Raw genomic sequence first — 19,822 nt, 5'->3', positions numbered from 1 at the left:
ACAGGAACAGGCCAGTGTGATAACATCTTATGTAACTAGCGACGTTCCCAGGCTGTGATATCAACACCCTGTATTTTCGCCCTTCATACTGGTTAGCTTTAGCAATTCACAATCGTAGCAAAGGTGTAGAAGTTACTTACTGGTCCGTGGGTCAGATCAGAAGAGCTTGGTTGGAGCTTGGAGAAAAACGGAGCACAGACAGCTTCTCCAGGTAAGCGACACGGTACATTCTGCCTGCTAGGATGTAGGGCTGGGCGATATATATAAAATAATTTATATCTCGATATTGTCAACATTTTTACGATATTTGATATATATCGCGATATGTTTGCATTTGCATTTAAATAATAAAAAAAATAGATTAGATTTTACCCCTATTAGAAAACAACAAGAATAATTTAGATAGAAAAGCTATTGTTACAAAGTACAAAATGTGTAGTGCAAATGTAAGCAGTTGCCATAACATGGTACTTGCACTTACAAAATGGATCACACATGGAACAATTAATGCAGAGGTCCTTATGTGACAGGACAAAAAGAGAGCAAACGAGAGTGCACAAACGGAAGTCTGTATATTTAGGACGTTTTAGTATTTGGGTTGGTTTAGTCGATAATTTATTATTCATTTATCTGTATATATATTTACAAAGTTTCACTTATTTAAGCTCAGCATAGATGTAAATTATTTGCTTGCGTTGTCTTGTCTTAAGAATTTCCGTGCCCAGTCTGACCTTGTGTTGTTCTGTGCACCTGACAAATAAAAAACTTGAACAAACGCTGTGTGTGTATGTCTGTGTGAACACAGAGGATCCAGACAGTGATCTTGAAACACAAGGAACAGCATTTGTTTGTTTTTTATATTCGATATTTTCACATTTTACATTGTCGTCAAAATTATCGCTAGTTTTCAATATATCGCCCAGCCCTACTAGGATGTGGTCCTCTGTATATGATAATTGAGCACTGGATACAACTGGTAGCTAGCTACACAGTAGGCCTCCATGCAACCAACCAGTTAGCTAATACTTACTCAGCTTTGTTGTCTGTGTATTTGCGCTGTTGAGCTAGAAGGCTATTGTAGTGGGACTAATATAGCCAATGATTAAAGCAATAAACACGAAAGGGGTATCAAATGATGAGTATAAATCCTGTAGAGCAGTCAATGCCATTCAATATCCGAACCATGGAGTGGAGAAGACAATATCTGGATATCCGGTCACATGACCCCAAAGTCTTCAGACAGGGACGTAGGCCTATACTGTCCGCCGTACAAGAGTCCAGAGGCAGATAATTTATTTAGAAATCTCAAGTGTGAAAAAGCCTGCGTAGGGGAGTTGTCTCCTGTGAAAAGACTCCTTTTACTACAGATACGTAATAATACGCTGCTACGGCGCAGTTCTCCCGCTCTCTCCATGGCCCCCCAAAAAACGATTGTGGGATTTGTGATGATTAATGACTCTCACTAGGCTGCAGAAGAGGGGGGAAAATAATGATGTTTGATGAAATCCAGGTTAACGCCCCAAAGAAATTTAATAAAGCATGGGTAGTGTTTGCAGCTGCACGCCATGCTAAAAAAGACTAGGGTCTAAAGTTGGCAGGTTATCAGCGCAGATGGTTCTAATTGAACCTTTGATCATGGTGCCAAGGGCTGTCTTAAAGAGAAGCCTGTACCCCCATCTGCCAGTGGACTCTGCTTGAAGGCCCGTCTGATGAAGAGAGGTGGGCCACATGTTTATGTGCGTTACATGATTACCCCTACGTCAGAGCCTCCATCACTCGTCAGCACGCTGCGGTTCTCACATGTGCTGTTTTCCAGCTTTAGTGTTAGTGGAGACCTAATAGCCTACTGATTGGTTTAAATCGAGTGTAAGTAACAATGGTTACAAAAATTATCACGTGAAAGCGTTAAAAATTGGTCGTGACACTGTTGTAATTTATGCCAGTGTTATAGTTTGTTATATAGGCTATTGCCGCAAACGATGTAATTAAGACAAATATTAAAACACGTAGGCTACACAAACTTTGGACACATAATGAATAAATAAAACACTGACATCTTTCTTCCACTAGATGTCACAATCCTGCAAAAAGAGGTGGCTGTTGCACAAAGTCTCAATTGGTAATCCAGTATGATTACAATTTCGACTCAGTCACGGTCTACCGACTTCGACATGGACTGATGCTCCACAGAACTGCATTATGATGATGACTTGATGATTTTGTAAACCAGAAGAGGCAGAATGCTGAAAACAACCGTGTCTTGATTGCATGTTCATGCGGTGCTTTTTCCAGACATTTCCATAGCCTACATAAAAGTTTTAGGTATCAGTTTAAGTAGAATCTCGGCTATTTCTTTACCACAAACGTACTCCGCACCGTATGATGTGACTCGTGACAAAGTAGCAGTGCCTGTCTCAAGATGAGCATCTTCACTCCAACAGGTACTTGATACCTTTGAGACATGAAGCAGACTCAATTATAGACACTGATTGCACGTAATCTTATTTTCTCCATTGATCTGGTCAACGGAAGAGACATTTGCAGACATTGCAGATTAACTGATCACAAATGTGAACGCCTAGGCTACCTTTTTTCTGAGAAAAGGATTCCTAGTTTATTTTGGCATAAATACAAAATACGTTTTAATGTACATGTATTCATTTAGTAGACGTTTTTATACAAAGCGACATAAACTTCCCTCCCAGAGATAGCTACTCAGTGCCAGGAGGTAAACTTGATGACCATAAAGCACAGGAGAGTCACATTACAGGAATAAGATGTGATGACGACCATTTTTTGTAGGATCATCATTTTAATGTTAAAAATATTAATTAGTCATCAGCATTGTGCATGAAGGTTACCGTGGGCATGGCAAGCACACATCAATTCTATAAAATGCAGAGAGAAAACAAACTGAAAACATAACTGAAACGTTTAAACAGGCTGTATTCACGATGCCTGCGTGCGCCACAGTCGAAAGAATCGTGGCCTATTTTACGATTCATCTATCATGCCGTATTTTTGCTGACAATTTGTTTTACATTTGTCACTATTAACATTTCTGTCTAGTAAATATGGCAGATGTGATCCCGAATGTATCCCAATGAGGACGGACGCTAGTGTAAAGGGATGAATGAAAGTTGGGAATGAATGGCGGGGGGGCGCGAGAGGAGAGATGTGGAACCACCACAGGCGAGAGCTAGAGCGCAGGCGCCCCACCCCCCTTCAATTAAAACATCTCAAGGTTTTTTGTGCTAAATCGAAGATGGCGACAGACTAAATGAGACTCTATAGAGGAGAGAGAAGATGAGAAGCATATTCCGCTTTTTGCATCAGAAACGGAAGAAAAAATAAGGTCTGTCATTAGGATGGCAGATATAGAGTAAGATTTTAGTTCAGTACGTGCTATGCGTTTCTTGTGTGATGCTGCACCGGTGGTGGAGGTGTCAGAGAGGTTTTGCAACATGTTAAAAATATGGGTGTATGGGGAATATTATGCCGGGCGTTATTTATTTGCAATGGATTATTGTGAAAATTAGACGCCGGGGAGTTGAAGTGGATTGATTTCTTGTCACAACTTGGAAAATATGCTTCCCTTCACCATGTTGCAAACGAGATAGGTGACATTGTTTGGGGGATATATTGCAGCGGTGAAAACCCTATCTGAGATCGCTTTTGTCTCCCCCCCTAAAATATGATCAGGGGTGCTTGGATGTTTCGAAAGGAAGATGACGCCGTGTTAAAAATTTGCTGTGCACCCAAACAAAACGACAAACCCTGTGCGGACTCCGAGAGGGTACAGAAATGGCGAATGTCTTTGGCATCCCTATTATTTTTCACTGTCCTTCTCTCTGATCACCTCTGGTTGTGTGCTGGAGTTAAACTGAGGTCCAAGGATAGGAGCAACCGCAAAATCTGGAGCAACGCGACTGATGGGATCGACCCGGGTCTTAACGAGGAGAAATGTGGTATTTTTCTAAGCAATTTGACCAAATCTGCTCCAAGCCCTCATTGCACTGCTGCTCAAAGCCACACACACCTGGAAACAGCCTGCACCGCACTCTATCGGCAAAAAACCGTCTCGGAGCCTTCATCTCCCACTCCATCAGCGTTCTCCTCGCAGATAATACTTGATTATTTTAGGAATTTTAGCCTCTCTTTTTGTGATTCTTACACGATTTCCGACTTATTGTTGGGGATGTCTCGACCAGACAGTTTGAATTGCAGTCTTCAGAACATGGTTTGGGATTTGTTAAACGGTGGCGGAGACGATGAGGATGTCTGCAGCATCTGTATCCAGGCGTACATGAGGTTGGACCAACATGCTCAGGAAAAATATGAGGAGTTTGACCTCTTCTTTCTCAAGTATTTATCGGAGGATTATTCCGTCCGATCACGTACAGAGGACTGTAGGGTAAGTCAAATGCCTCGCGCTTCCCGCCAATCTCATGCTGCATTCATCTACCTGGTCGCCAGGTGTGCCACAGTTTACTTACAGTCTAGGTAACATTGCTGAATGCCTTGGCTCAATATCCAAGAAACGACGATATAACAAAAGTGTGCGTGAAAAGTACTAAAGGGTTCACGTGAAACGTCTTACTCAACCTTGAAGGATAGTCTTGCTGTTTACAGTTAAGGATGTCAGTGACCTCACTGTGCAGCCCGAGTAGTCTGACAAATACTTGGTGTTTCCTCGTCTTGCAGCCTGGTCTGTACCGGAGATGTTTATGACTCATTAGGAACCAGAGGCCTAATCAGAAGCACAGTCTGTCTTCTCTGTGCTTGGTGTCTCTCAGTTCACAACACATTGGGTGCTACCCAGGCTGGGTGACACCCCCAGAGTTCCCAAGTAAGGTGTCACATGCAGACAGGACTGGTTACACTAAGTTGGAGGGAACAGATGGAGGGAGAGTGTGCAATGGGGGTTGTGTACAATACAGTTGATCTCTAAAACAGATTTAAGCTACATGCTTAGACCTACCCTTGCCCTTGTCATGATTGGATTGGAACGGTGTTCAATTCTAGATGTTTTGTTCTTCAAAATGTTCATTTGTCCTGAGATTTAAAGTCAGTAGTTGCGGCACGCCCACTGAAAGTGGAATTCGTGTACCAGAGGCCTACAACTGTCATTATCTCCCATTTCTATAATTCATAAACATGTGCATGGTCTGCGTCCTCAATCCCTCCGTTATTAGATTAATGAAATCTGATATTCATTTTTGTGTCCACATGCAAAGTGTTGAGGTAGCAATGAATGTTCAAGCCCGCCCTATATGCCTTCAGTTACCTGATTAGATTAGACCTTTTGATTCACCAATCAAAGATCAAATGACGGTCTTTGTCCACCCACTATTGGAACAGAACCGGCCAAATCATATTACACTGACAAAAGATGGCTCTAGCTGGTTGAAGCAGAACATAGCAATCTGGATACCTTGTGGTCGCAAAATGCATAAAGGCAACAATAGAATACATGTCTTGTAGTTGTCCCTGTTGTGTCACTTACCCTGCTGTTGTGAGAGTAATTGGTGGCACACACCTCACCTTGTACCGTAGCAGTGCTTGAGTGTGTTGTAAAATAAGGCCCGAGGGAAACAGCTAGCTTTCCTCAGGCCACTAATTGGTTCCCAGGTGTTACATAACTTTTCAGAGGTTATGGTATGTAACTGTCTCGCGTGGCCTCTGAAACAGGCTTTCAGTTTTTAGGACAGTCCACCCTCTGAAACCACAAACTATAAAAACAACGTTGTTGTTTGAGTGTCACCACTCTTTCTGTTCCTAGGCAGCTGAGTGTTCCTCCATAAATGATCATCTAACATGGAAATCCCCTTGAAAGCTCTTTTCTCTTTTTACTTCTTCAGAGACAAGAAGTTTAACGTATCCATGGCATGAGATACTTTCGTTTTTAGTTTTATAAATCAAGGTCACCTGTTGTGGCGTAGAGCAGTGCTTCTCAATCCTGGTCCATTTATTTGAATCAGGTGTGTTGGAGCAGGGAAATATCCAAAACATGCAGGGCAGGGAGTCCCGAGGACCAGGATTGAGAACCGCTGACGTAGAGAACATCAGCCTCAATCCAAATCGGTCCCTTTGAGAATGTTTGCCATATCTATATTTCATGAGTTTCTTGTACTAGCTCCTGTCATTGAGACCCATCCTAAATAATTCCCACCCTGTCTGTCTGTTGTGCCGGGCTGCCAAACATGAGTTCTCTGGATTGCCTTCACTGTAGTCCCTATTGATATCCTGTTTTATAGCAGATTTAAAATCTGAGCAGCATGGGATTGTGGAACGCATGTTTTCTGACAGGATGGCAGATTGGCCGAAGGGTTTAAGAAGGCTTCTAGCTTCCTATGATTTTTTTTACCAATGTCGTAAGATTGTCCCTGACAGCAGTTTATTTTGCACGGCACAAGATTGTTCGATCCGTGTGTGTTTGTATCACACTTTTTATACCAAAGAAGCTGTTTTATGGACTATAATGCTCATTTGTAAGACGTTGAAATGCATTTTAAAGAAATGTTTCACTGCTCAAGCTAATTTATGTGGACAGGTGTTCCTTTGTCGCCATACACGTCCTCATCTTAATCACAGTTTCAGAGAAAGGAGATTTATGAAGTGGGAAGGTTGTTGTTGTTGTGACAAGGTTACTATAGCAATGCCATCAATTAATCCCTAGCAGGTCTCATCTCATTACGTGTAGATACCCATGATCCTTTGGGGCTCCTGCTGGGAACAGTGTTTACAGTACAGAGATAAATACGAGGTGACAGGCCACACAGGCTACATTTCTCATCTGTTCTCTTGTGTGGGGTGAGGGTGTGTTATTTCGAAAGCAAACCTCTCCAGGCCCTTGTCCAGAACTCCTGAAAGCCAGCCCCCTTACATGACTGAAAGCCAGCCCCCTTACATGACTGAAAGCCAGCCCCCTTACATGACTGAAAGCCAGCCCCCTTACATGACTGAATGACTGCTCCTTCCAAGGACGAACACCGTCCTCACTGAGTGACCTCACAGATGAAGCGTCTTGGGTGACGGCACGAAAAGACACCCTTCCAGGCATAATTGTTTTGACGGTGTCAACATCTTGGCTCAGGCTTCTGCAGATATCTTTCTCTGCTTTTCTGGCATGCGTTTGAAGTGCCGAAGCTCGGATCTCCTCTTAATATACTGCCGGAAACAATGGATGAGTGCAGCGGCTGGAACGTCACTTACAGCCCTGTCACACTGCATTGTGAAATAGAATGTAATGTGCTGTGTAGGTCTATAAATACCGATGTCACCTTGATCTATGCATATTTTTGAGTTCTTGGGAATGTTTAAATATTAACTGGCTGTGATTTAAATGCCTGCGACTCGCGCTCTCCATTTAAAGCATTATATGGTCAATTATTGATGATCTTCTGCAGCTGCTGCTAAAACTCAGCCCGCAAGTGCACCCTAGCACTGAGAAGTGTGTCCAATCAGAATCAATGTTTAATCACTGGTAATCTTATGTGACTTCACATTTCCTGTAAAAATCATAGTAGCGGTAGCAGTGTATAATTAAAGAATTAGCAGAATGCACAGAAACCTTCACGTTTACAGATGGACTCAGATGGCGATTTCACAAAACGCAATTTCAAACACGTTTCAAGCGATATTGCATTAGAATATGAGCAAGAAAAAGAAAAGATGTCAGTGCCCAAATAAAGGGACCTAAATTCGAGTACACTGGTGTAAGTGACTCTGCGTGCTGTTGTTGAGGTAGTCACATGGGGTGTTGCAGAGGGACACAGAGGTGGGTCGTGAAGCGGAGAGGGTGGTGTCTTGGAGCAGACATGGCTGCTGGTGTCAGAACAGGAAGTGGCTGACTCAGCCTACTGGAATAGCAATGAGGCAAGCTGGAGGTTCCTGAAGGATTTATGGCAGGAAGTGTCACATATCCATACCATCTGCACCTCTTCCAACTACGGGCCTGTCCATCTGCCAAGGGAGGGTTCAGCATTGTCCTTCCCTGGTTGACAGAAATGCTTCTTCAGTTCTCCATATCGATTCTGTAGAAAATGTAAGACCTTTTTTACGGTGTTGGGAGGACTGAAAACTTGTTGCTTTCTGGTAACTGTGAAACGGAACCCTTGGACTGTCCGTCTGGTATGTTTTCTAAATATTCAGAGTTAAACACTGCAGCCGTTTCTCTTTGTTTCGTTGGGGTTTTCGTGAGCTATGATGGTCCTGGGCCTAACTGCTAGATAGTGATTATGTGCTTCTCCTGATGGACAGCCATGAGACGTCAGTGTACATCACCCAGGTGAATAAGCTTCCTCACCAGAGGAATGGCCTCTGTAGTCCTGAATGGCAGGATTTGAAAATAGCCAAAGATAAAGGCCCCAATGGGAACAGGTTTCCTCTACTGAAAATAAGAGTGAAACAACACAATGTGCTCTTTGTGTAATCATCTTCGGTTTTCCTTTTTTGTGTTGATATCCTTCATGTTATGATTTGTTTTCACGACTTGCCTGTTTTTGTCGTTTTGTGTTATGTACTTTGCCCGTGACAGTATTTGATCTCTAATCAGGTGGTCCTGTCAATTGCGTTACGGAATCTTAAACTTTTTTCAAAATTATATGTACTATTGGTACATATAATATTTGTACACAGGGACAGAATAAACTTTGTTCTGTGTGTCATAAATGTTAAATAATGAAAAAATGATTTTGACTATGGAATTGGGCCATCGGTTTTATTTTCAGAAGCAAAACCTTGACATGAACCAGTTTCAATAATTAGATAGGATAGTGTCTTAAATAGTTTTAGGATGAAAAATAACATGTATTTACTCTTGTGAGTTTTTGCTTATGATGACTGTCATTGAATCAGATCACACACAAAGCAACATCAAAACACTTGAACCAAAACTCATTGATACTACATTGCTGTGTATAAATGCTGAACTGTAAATAAACACAATCCAGAGAAGTATTTGGTTGTTCTTGTAAATATGAAGGTTGTTGTTTGCTAACTAGGGGGAATTTCCTGTAATCAAAACTCTGTCTCTGTATTGTATGCTAATTAGAGGGGGACTCTGCTGTTGGCTCCACTCAGCAGGAGAGATGGAAGACTCTCTGTTGGTCTGCGTTCTTTTTCAGCAGGCTTGGCCTGCGCAAGATTTTAAGGGATAATGACTCACTTAGCTAACCATCATCCTTGCTCCAGAACTGACACATCCATTATGAGCGCTCACAGCTGAACACCCTTCCTATGTCAGACACCTGCAAGTGTTTAGCATGTAGATTTGATTAAAGCTTATCTCTGTGTACAGTGTCGTGGCAGAGGTTTCGACAGATCTATTTCACGTGAACTTTCATTTTATGCCTTTTTTGTTTGAACACACAATTACACACAGTCATACCGTTCTAAGCACACAATCACAGTTTACTTCCTTTAGCCCAGAGAGACCAGCAGTATCTACATCAGCTAACAGGCTGATCCATCTATGAAATAGATAGCCACCTGCCATATCGTGTTCCGTCCTACTCTCCCCTTCAGCTTTTGAGGCAGACTGGAGAATCCACTCTGTCAAATCTCTGCCACGGCCTACTTTGACCGCTACAGTACAGTACTGACCAGACTACTTCTTTTAGTTCATCGTAACAAACTTATTACAGAGTGGTTCAAAACCACTTTGTGGATGCAGTAGATTTGGCTGCTAGTCCTCAGAAGGCTCGGGACTGAGACAAAGTGTTGCTTTTGTTTAATATGGTTTATTGTTCTGTTGTGTGTTTATCAAAACATTTAGGTAGTCAAATACTAGATACCTATTAGAGGAATTCATTATGAGACCTGCTAATTATACAAATTAGTAAGTAGACCTAGTAATTATGTCAATATATGAGGATTAATCTCTGCTGTTAAATATTAACATAAGCCATATGGTTAATTGTATGCTTAAAGGTTAGTCCTATTTCCTAAACCAATCAAAAATTGTGTTCAGGCAAAACCAATGATCTGGACTGACTTTTTGACCCCATAAGGTTAAATAATCCTTGGTTGAGATACACATTTGTCCTTGGTGTAACTCTGTATGACTCTAAACTTTGAATTTTTGTATCAATAGAGTTAGGGTTAGCAATATCTAAGGGTTAACAACCTGTTCTGGTTAAAAGTCACGTTTCTAACCTAGTTATAGACCTGGCCTATTCCTTTCCCTGAAATACGTATGGCAGTCGTGTGCATATAGCCAATTTCAGCGATCTGAAACTTGACTGATGCCAATGAGATGGAGTTATTGAACAATTAACCAGTTGACGCTACCTGTTTGATGCTAACAGACTCTTAAAGCAAAACTAAAGTTTAGACTTAGAGGTGTAATGTGCTAGGCTAGGTTAGTGTTTCACCAGGTTGAGCGAGTATCTTATGAACTAAGGCTCCAACACACTGACCTGGGTTCGGTTCTGACACAGGGCCTTTCCTGCTCGTCTTCCCCCTTCTCCCATGCATTTCCTGTCTCTCTGTTCCGTCTGTCCAGTGAAGCTGTACGAAGGACAGAATTAGAGGTCTGTGCCACGACTTGCAAACACTGATTAGGATGCAGCGATGTGTCAATGCAGGGAATGTGCATGTGATCCTCATCCTTAAATACAGCTGTATCGACAGTGGCACATTTAGCAGTTCAATATCAGACAATTAATGGATTAAACTGCTAAACGATTTCTTGCTTAAAAGCATTCTAATGACAGTGATTGGGGGGGTTACTCAAAACCACATTGAGAACATTGATCTCACATTTTCTCATCACCATTTGGTTGTGTTGCTTAACTGCTGAAAACACTTAGCAACAGCCATCGCCAGACACAACCATCTCCCCCAGCTGGATCTGTTTGAGTGGTAAAAGCTTTTGAGTATATTGTTATGCAAATTAATTCCATCTAGCCGTGGTCAAACCGTCGAGGTTCTCTGATGGCGGGCAGGGATGTCGGCGGGCAGGGATGTCGGCGGGCAGGGATGTCGGCGGGCAGGGATGTCGGCGGGCAGGGTTGTCGGCGGGCAGGGATGTCGGCGGGCAGGGATGTCGGCGGGCAGGCCCTGCAAGACGGCCTGGAGGTTTGTCTCTTATTCTGGGAGGTGGACTTGGAAACCCCCTGTTTGCATGGCCGATTTCCTCTGTCTTTATTTAGCTGCCCTGGCGCCTGACTTGTGTCCGTAGCAGAAAAGGTTCAGGAGCTCCCAGCTTCCCCCTGGGACTCCCATACAGGGGAGCCTGCAGTTACCATAGATACCAGAGTCTGTGCCTAGCAACCTCTCTCTGTATGGCAATGAGAATAATAATCACAATTAGAAAGGATTTGTTTCAATTTAGAACAGACTGTAAAGGGGTTTACCCCTAATGTGCTTCTTTGGCTAATTGAGATATTTCAAGCCCTTACACTGATGATATCTTATGAAGTGTGCTAGCTAGAATTTAAAAGTCAAATGATATGTTAATGTACTGTCAAATTATCACGTTAACAGAAATACGCAATTCGGATTGTCACATTGAGCTGTTCAAGTGGAGGATTTCCTTGATGATGGTTTCATCATGCAGGGTTTAGTGCTTGGTAAGGCTTTTCTGTCACCTTACCTCATCTGAATATGTTTCTATCAGTTCGGCTTTTCCAGAGAGGAAGCTAAATCCTCTCTCTCCAGGTGCTATGGACACTTTAGTTCTAATAGAAATCCCAGATCTGTATTTTTAAAACACCTGCTCCAGTCATATATCTGTCAGTCAACTGTACTGGTGTGACTTTGTGTTGTGTGAAAAAGTGCAACGTATATAAAATACCAGACATGACGCTCAAACTCATTTATGTGACAATATGTAGATGGATATAAATGTGTAACACAAAAATGATAGACAACCAATTATTTATAGGTAAGGAAATGTTCAAATCAACCAATGTAAAAAAACAAAAACACAAAATGTTACAGTTCTAGTGTCGAGATCTTGATCTGATTGAGCTGATTATCATGCCTGTAATCAGAATTGAAGGCAATTGTTTTCTGCAACCCACTCCATGTAAACGATAGGGAGGGCTAGCACTAATGCTAGCCCTCTTAGCATTGACTAAAGACTCCAAATGAGTCACCATTGGTGAGCAGACAAATAAATTGAAGACAGGGCAAAACTAGGCCATCTTTTAGAGCTTGCTGTTGCTTTAAATCTCTCTGGTCTTGCAGTTTACTGGAAACCCCTCAATCTGTAAGTGCAGAGCTCACGCAAAACTTTCTTTCATCCTGATAACTCAATTTTTTATCAACTTAAGTAGAACTTATGTACAGTGTTGTTGGCACATATTGCTTTTGTAGTTAGTCATTAAACTGTGTATTTTCTTTGGGTTCAGTTTGATAAAATACTATCCTCATCCCTTGGTCCTGAGTTTGTATCTTGTATGTAATTATTAGTTATTTGAAACATATCCTTATTTTTTTTACAAATATTAACAGGCGTTAAACTTGAAGACTGCATAAAACTAGGATAAGTGATATTATGTTAAGATATGTTCAGAATTTTGCGATGTCATACCAGACTGACTACAGGTCCTTTCAGGAGTACAGTACTGCAGAAGAGAGCCATCGTAGTGTGAGGTGCATCCCAGTCCTCGTTCGCTTCAGTTACACGCAGGTGACTCTTGGGAATCCAAGCAGCTGAGCACACAGTCTGTGATAAGCAGCCTGGGCAGGGAGAGGGACAGGGCAGGGAGAGGGAGAGGGAGAGGGAGAGGGAGAGGGAGAGGGAGAGGGAGAGGGAGAGGGAGAGGGAGAGGGAGAGGGAGAGGGAGAGGGAGAGGGGAGGGAGAGGGCAGGGAGAGGGCAGGGAGAGGGAGAGGGCCGGGAGAGGGCAGGGAGAGGGCAGGGAGAGGGAGAGGGCAGGGAGAGGGAGAGGGGAGGGAGAGGCCAGGGAGAGGGAGAGGGCAGGGAGAGGGAGAGGGCAGGGAGAGGGCAGGGAAAGGGAGAGGGCAGGGAGAGGGAGAGGGGAGGGAGAGGCCAGGGACAGGGCAGGGACAGGGAGAGGGACAGGGCAGGGAGAGGGACAGGGCAGGGAGAGGGAGAGGGCAGGGAGAGGGCAGGGAGAGGGAGAGGGACAGGGACAGGGCAGGGAGAGGGAGAGGGAGAGGGAGAGGGAGAGGGAGAGGGAGAGGGAGAGGGAGAGGGAGAGGGAGAGGGCAGGGAGAGCGACAGGGCAGGGAGAGGGAGAGGGCAGGGAGAGGGAGAGGGAGAGGGCAGGGAGAGGGAGAGGGCAGGGAGAGGGAGAGGGAGAGGGCAGGGAGAGGGCAGGGAAAGGGAGAGGGCAGGGAGAGGGAGAGGGAGAGGGAGAGGGAGAGGGCAGGGAGAGCGACAGGGCAGGGAGAGGGAGAGGGAGAGGGCAGGGAGAGAGACAGGGCAGGGAGAGGGAGAGGGCAGGGAGAGAGACAGGGCAGGAAGAGGGAGAGGGCAGGGAGAGGGAGAGGGCAGGGAGAGGGAGAGGGCAGGGAGAGGGACAAGGACAGGGACAGGGCAGGGGGAGGGCAGGGAGAGGGAGAGGGCAGGGAGAGGGGCAGGGAGAGGGCAGGGACAGGGAGAAGGACAGGGCAGGGAGGGGGAGAGGGCAGGGCAGGGAGAGAGACAGGCTCGCTGGTCACACCGTTAGTCTTTCATGAACTTGGACTCTCTTTCTTCTTCTTTAACTGAACCATGTGGCAACATATTGTATACATCATATAGACATCGTACATCCGTTAACTCTTATATTCTTAATATTCTCATACGTTCTACAACGATGTCATGAAAATCTTGACGATATTGGTGTCAGCGGTTTCATCAGTGGTCTCGTTCCAAGGAGCCTATACTGGGGGTTCTGCTGGAACATTTGATTTGTAGTTGTGTGGTTCAGATAAGTAACTTCCCCTTAGCAACAAGCTATTGATTAGCCATTGATACTTATGTACCTGAGACAAGTGTTATTTTATCTACATATCTCGACCATCTAACAAGAAAGGAAAGGTAAAACAGTGGTCTGAGTGGCGGAATAATAAGCTTGAAAATGTCTGTGTATGCACTCGAACTGTAAGCCTGGGAAATTCAAGTTGTGTTTTGCAACACAGTGCAAACCTTTTCACGTTGTTACCTAGCTCTCATCGTCATGATCACCGTTTTTTGTTCTGGAGTGTATTATGTCAGATACCGAGAGGCCTTCATACTGATGGGCCGTTTGAGAGATGAGGGATGTTTCTCACAGTTTTATAGGTCAGTTTTATAGTTTTATAGTCACTGCAAACAACTCGTGTGTGTTTGTGTGTGTTTTATTTATTTCTGTGACCTGAACTTCGATATCTGCTGAGGAATCACAATCTCTCACCTGTTAATAATTTGTAACAAATGTGTTGCTTGATCATCAAACTCTCTTGTGATTGGGCGGGAGACACGCCGTGGTGCGCGTGTCAAAAGTCTAAACGTGGCAGTGTTGTGGGGTGAGTGCACACCTGCTTCAGTCCGTCTCCTACACCAGGGCCTCCTCAGACAGTCCGTCTCCTACACCAGGGCCTCATCAGACAGTCCGTCTCCTACACCAGGGCCTCCTTAGACAGTCCGTCTCCTACACCAGGGCCTCCTCAGACAGTCCGTCTCCTACACCAGGGCCTCATCAGACAGTCCGTCTCCTACACCAGGGCCTCCTCAGACAGTCCGTCTCCTACACCAGGGCCTCATCAGACAGTCCGTCTCCTACACCAGGACCTCCTTAGACAGTCCGTCTCCTACACCAGGGCCTCCTTAGACAGTCCGTCTCCTACACCAGAGCCTCCTCAGACAGTCCGTCTCCTACACCAGGGCCTCCTCCTCAGACAGTCCGTCTCCTACACCAGGGCCTCCTCAGACAGTCCGTCTCCTACACCAGGGCCTCCTCAGACAGTCCGTCTCCTACACCAGGACCTCCTCAGACAGTCCGTCTCCTACACCAGAGCCTCCTTAGACAGTGCTCTGTACAGCAACACCAGGGATGTCAGTGAGGAGGTGTTGATTGTAACTCAGAACTCACTCCCTCAAAACACCCCACTCAATCCATCCTCGTGACTCACTCAGATTTACACCTGCTGAAGGAGCCCAGCGTAAATGTTGTGATTGATCAGCGAGGGGCAGGTATTACTGGCTGCAGAGCTCCATTATGTGGGGGCTTCCTGCGGGTAGAAGGTGAGTAGAACGAACCTGCCTCTACTCTGTCTCTTGTTGTTTTCCGCCAACCCACTGAAGCATGTGCCACTGAGGTCTGCGTTCTCCTCACCCATGGCGCTCTGCAGCCTGTCACAGCAGAGCTGGACTGTGCTGGGCCCTCGGCCAGATCGCTGGGCTGTGTGGAACGACAGCCAGGGTAGCAGGGCTGTGGGTGGAACGACAGCCAGGGTAGCAGAGCTGTGGGTGGAACAACAGCCAGGGTAGCAGGGCTGTGTGGAACGACAGCCAGCTCTCTCTCTCTGCTGTGGGTGGAACGACAGCCAGCTCTCTCTCTCTGCTGTGGGTGGAACGACAGCCAGCTCTCTCTCTCTGTTGTGTGTGGAACGACAGCTGGCTCTCTCTCTCTGCTGTGTATGGAACGACAGCCAGCTCTCTCTCTCTGCTGTGTGTGGAACGACAGCCAGCTCTCTCTCTCTGCTGTGTGTGGAACGACAGCCAGCTCTCTCTCTATGCTGTGTGTGGAACGACAGCCAGGGTAGCAGGGCTGTGGTTGGAACGACAGCCAGCTCCCTCTCTCTGCTGTGTGTGGAACGACAGCCAGGGTAGCAGGGCTGTGTGTGGAACGACAGCCAGCTCTCTCTCTCTGCTGTGTGTGGAACGACAGCCAGGGTAGCCATGCTGTCAAGCCAGTCTGCTGTCAAGGCCAGCAGGAGAATTTAAACTGCTGTGCTGAGACGAAGCTAGGTTGCAGAGCACCCATCCAGGAGCGCTTTACAGAAGCACATTCATGCCAGCGTTAGCATGCCTGACCCAGCCCTGCCCTGCTCCACAGACTAGTCACCCCCAGGGCCGTATACTGCATCATGACTGGGTAACCTCAGATGTGTTCAGCAGCTCCGCAAGACAGCTCTGAAGCTTGTTACTTCATGTTTTATGAAAGGTGATGTGAAGCTAAGGCATGGCAGATGATACAGAAGCCTTGTTTTTGTGTCACATTTTGAGATTTTCCATGTTCTGGTTTGTTTAGACGGTGACCAGACATGACTTGTTGGCGTTCTGCTGTGGTTCATTTAGGCGTAACACTGAGGACCTCTGCTGGTGAGGAGGGAGCTCCGAGAGAGGCAGGGAGATGGAGGGAGGTCTGGATGGGGGAGGGAGGTGGGGAGGAGAGACCGGGAGGGGGGGCGGGGGTGTTTAGATGGGAGGGGGGGGTTTGCTTGAAAAATTACATTGGGAAATCTTGTAGACCCAGCACCAAAGCCAAACACAGGGGAATCCAATCCAAACAGCAGTTTTCAGGACCTCCCATAGCCACAGAGAGGAGGCTGCTGCCAGGGTTCCAGTCTGAAGATTGAAGCTAAACTTTTTACTGACTGACTGGAGATGCTGAGGGCAAAATGTTTTACATCCGCTCGTAAACTGCAGACTGAGCTATGAGGTCATGAGACGCACTGTGGAGGGCTTGTCAGAGCCAGTCAGTTCTCTGGTCTCCAGCATCCAGGATATGATAGCCACAGTCTTAATAAGGCTTCTTAGACACACCCCTCCTTCCTGCACAATACACACTCAGAGGTGAATGTATATGAGCGTACGTTTGTTTGTGGTTTGGGGTTAGGAAAGAAGCGTTAGCCATACTACACTGTGCATGACTGACCGTGTCACAGTTTGTGTAGTCGATCATTATGTTGCCGAGTTCCCCGCTAGCACACCCAGCACATTAACAATCTGAGAACGGTCGTGGTTTGGACCGCGTGAAAAGCAGAGAGCGACCCTGACGCAACCACACTGAAAGAAAGGAACAAGGAACCTTTGAACTTAATCCAAGATTAAAAGGAGCTGTGACCCAGAACACGCTCGTCTGCAGTGATGATCCTGAAGTGTCCTTCATCCCCTGCTCTTCTCTAGCTCGTGAACAGGCCTGGGAGATCTCTGGATCGCTCTACATCCCATGCTTAAGACATTTCTCCTGTGCTACCATGGTAACAATATCCTCAACCGTACTGGAAGCGTGTGATATCCTGATAAACTGATGTCAACCAAACTCTAAACTATAATAGTATTACTGTTACATACTATTACATATAACAATAGAGATTACAATATTAACACATTTCTATTTGATTATTTTATCTATATATATGTATATAGGTATTTCATGTTTTAATGAAGGCTCATTGATTGCAGATTGTAGTTAGATTTGAATACATCTTGTGCATCACGTTAAAAAGTCCTTAGCTAAATAGTATTTATGATTTATAGGATGCATTATTGGAGTCGGCTTTCTAAAGACACAAGATCACTGCTGGCGGTCTTTGTTATTCTGGAAGCCTAGTGTTTCATCTCCATCTGTGGGCAACATACTGCAGGTTCATGTGTATGGAGATCTCTCTCTCCCCTCTCTCTCTCTCCCTCCCTCTCTCTCCCCCCCCCTCTCTCTCTAGCTCTTTCTCCCTCCCTCTCTAGCTCTCCCTCCCTCTCTAGCTCTCTCTCTCCCTCTCTCCCCCTCTCCCTTTAGCTCTCTCCTTCTCTCTCTCTCCCTCTCTCTCTAGCTCTCTCCTTCTCTCACTCTAGCTCTCTCCTTCTCTACCTCTCCCTCTCTCTCTAGCTCTCTCTCTCTCAGATCAATTCGATGCACAATTTCTCTCTATCTCTACTTGATCGCTCTTTCTAGTTCTCTTTTCTAGTTCTTCCCTTAACACAGTCTCTAAGACTGTCTTCCTCTGTATCTGTTCTCTCTCAAGCTCTTTATTTCTCTCCCTTCTTCTCTCCCCCTCTCGCTTTCTGTCTCTCCCCCTCTCTCTTTCTCTCCCCCCTCTCTCTTTCTCTCCCTCACTCTCTCTTTCTCTCCCTCACTCTCTCTAGAGCTCTATCGCTCTCTCCTTTCTCTCTGTCTAACTCACTCGTTTTCTCACTCTTGTTTCTCTCTCAGATGATGTCTTGCTCACAGAGAGAGGGTATCTTTTCTGTTGGCCCAATGCTGTTTGCTGTATAGACATGCTACAGCGTTTACTTTTTAAATAGCTCTTTCAGTAGGATTCACATGAGGTTTTGTGTAACTAGCCTTGAGACAGAAGCACCTGTCTTTCTGTGTGTGAAGTGGCACAGTGCAAACGGCTGCACAGGAATAGCATCAAGGCTGTGTTCCAGTCTTGGCGTCAGAGCCAGTGAGCCACACCTGTTTTACTCACACATCCCAACATAGTTAATCGACAGATATGAAACTACACAAGGACACACTTCATCAGAAAACACTATGCATAACGTGCTTGTCCAGACCCATGTTCAGTCAGGATGCTCTCGCCCTGCCTCAGTCTGAACCCTGACTGATGTGTTTCTCCTGTGTTGCAGTCAGTCTACAAAGCCTGGTTATGCTCAGAATACTTCAACGCGACCCAGAGTCAGTGTCACCACAGGATTCCCTGCAAGCAATACTGTCTGGAGGTGCAGACTAAGTGTCCGTTTGTGTTACCGGACAACGACGACCTGGTCTACGGTGGACTCTCCAGCTTCATCTGTACAGGTAGGAGCTCACCTGCTGGATGAGTCATCAGACGGGACGAGAGGCCCGCTGAAACCACTCTCTCTCTCTATCACTCTCTTTTTCTTTCTCACTCTCTCTCCCTCTGTCTCTCTCTGTCTCTCTCTTTTTTTTTTCTCTCTCTCTCTCTCTCTCTCTCTCTCTCTCTCTCTCTCTCTCTCTCTCTCTCTCTCTCTCTCTCTGTCTCTCTCTGTCTCTCTCTTTTTCTTTCTCACTCTCTCTCTTTCTCTCTCTCTCTCTCTCTCTGTCTCTCTCTCTCTGTCTCTCTCTCTTCTCTTTCTCTCTCCTCTCTCCCTCCCCTTTGTCTCTCACCCCTCTCTTCCTCTTTCAATCACTTTCTCTCTCTCCTCTCTCACTCCCTCTTTCAATCACAAAATGTTAGGGGTGTAACTGTACGATACATATTGTAATATGTTAAGATTAATATTGTGAGCTGAGTGTATCGTTTCACGCCTACTAAATGTCTCTCGTCCCCGTCCCCTGCAGGGCTACTTGAGCAGCAGCTGTCCGCTGCAGAGCCGGAGTGCTGTGACGTGCGGTGGGCTGGCTGCGACTCTTCAGCGGGCGAGGCCTGCGCCCTCAGCCAGTTCCCCGGCTCCTTGCCGGGGCAGCAGCCCAGCTCCCTGCCAGTGTCGTCCGGGCGGAGGGTGTGCGGCGGCGGCAGCAGCAGCCGGATGCGTCTGTGCGTGCTGGTCCTCTTCCTGCTGCACACCGTGGTGTCGTTCTCCAGCGTGCAGAGCGGAGGGGCCCTGGGGCTGGAGGCCATGCTGCCTCTGGAGGAAAGCTCTGCCCGGGAAGAGTGATGACTTCTTACTGACTCCCCCCTGCCCTGCCTCCTCCTACTGCCTCTCTCCTTCTCTCACTTCTTCCCATCCTCCCTCCCCTCCACCTGCCCTCCCTCCCTAGCCTCCCTGCCTCGGTCTCCCTCCCCTGCCTCCTTCTGCCTCCAGTCTACAAGAGAGGAGAAGCTGTTGCCTGATGAACACGGCTTCTAGAACCTTCAGTCTAGAACCTTCAGTCTAGATAGAACCTTCAGTCTAGTCTACAGAGACGAGGGAGGAGGAGGGGTGGGAGGAAAGAGCTGGGAGGTGACGAGGAGGAGGAGGAGGGGAGAGCGAC

The 19,822-nt window shown here is 46.0% G+C and overlaps 1 protein-coding gene across 1 annotated transcript; it reads left to right on the top strand.

Moving 5' to 3' along the window:
• The first annotated feature begins 3,275 nt into the window (after positions 1-3,275).
• nalf2 (NALCN channel auxiliary factor 2) lies at positions 3,276-19,593 on the top strand. The gene is made up of 3 exons (XM_047020567.1): positions 3,276-4,414; positions 18,514-18,685; positions 19,190-19,593. The coding sequence occupies exons 1-3, from the start codon at positions 3,695-3,697 to the stop codon at positions 19,504-19,506; spliced, it is 1,209 nt and encodes a 402-aa protein (XP_046876523.1). The 5' UTR covers positions 3,276-3,694; the 3' UTR covers positions 19,507-19,593.
• Positions 19,594-19,822: the final 229 nt, after the last annotated feature.

Source organism: Hypomesus transpacificus, chromosome 5 (assembly GCF_021917145.1).
Source record: "Hypomesus transpacificus isolate Combined female chromosome 5, fHypTra1, whole genome shotgun sequence".
NCBI classification, from domain to species: domain Eukaryota; kingdom Metazoa; phylum Chordata; class Actinopteri; order Osmeriformes; family Osmeridae; genus Hypomesus; species Hypomesus transpacificus.
Note: the sequence above shows the minus strand (reverse complement) of the source record. Positions and strands in the feature narration are given on the sequence as shown.

Coding starts and splice junctions, on each gene's coding strand:
- nalf2 (XM_047020567.1), top strand. CDS start 3,695: ATGATCAGGGGTGCTTGGATGTTTCGAAAGGAAGATGACGCCGTGTTA. Junction 4,415..18,513: donor CACGTACAGAGGACTGTAGG/GTAAGTCAAATG, acceptor CCTGTGTTGCAG/TCAGTCTACAAAGCCTGGTT. Junction 18,686..19,189: donor CTCCAGCTTCATCTGTACAG/GTAGGAGCTCAC, acceptor CGTCCCCTGCAG/GGCTACTTGAGCAGCAGCTG.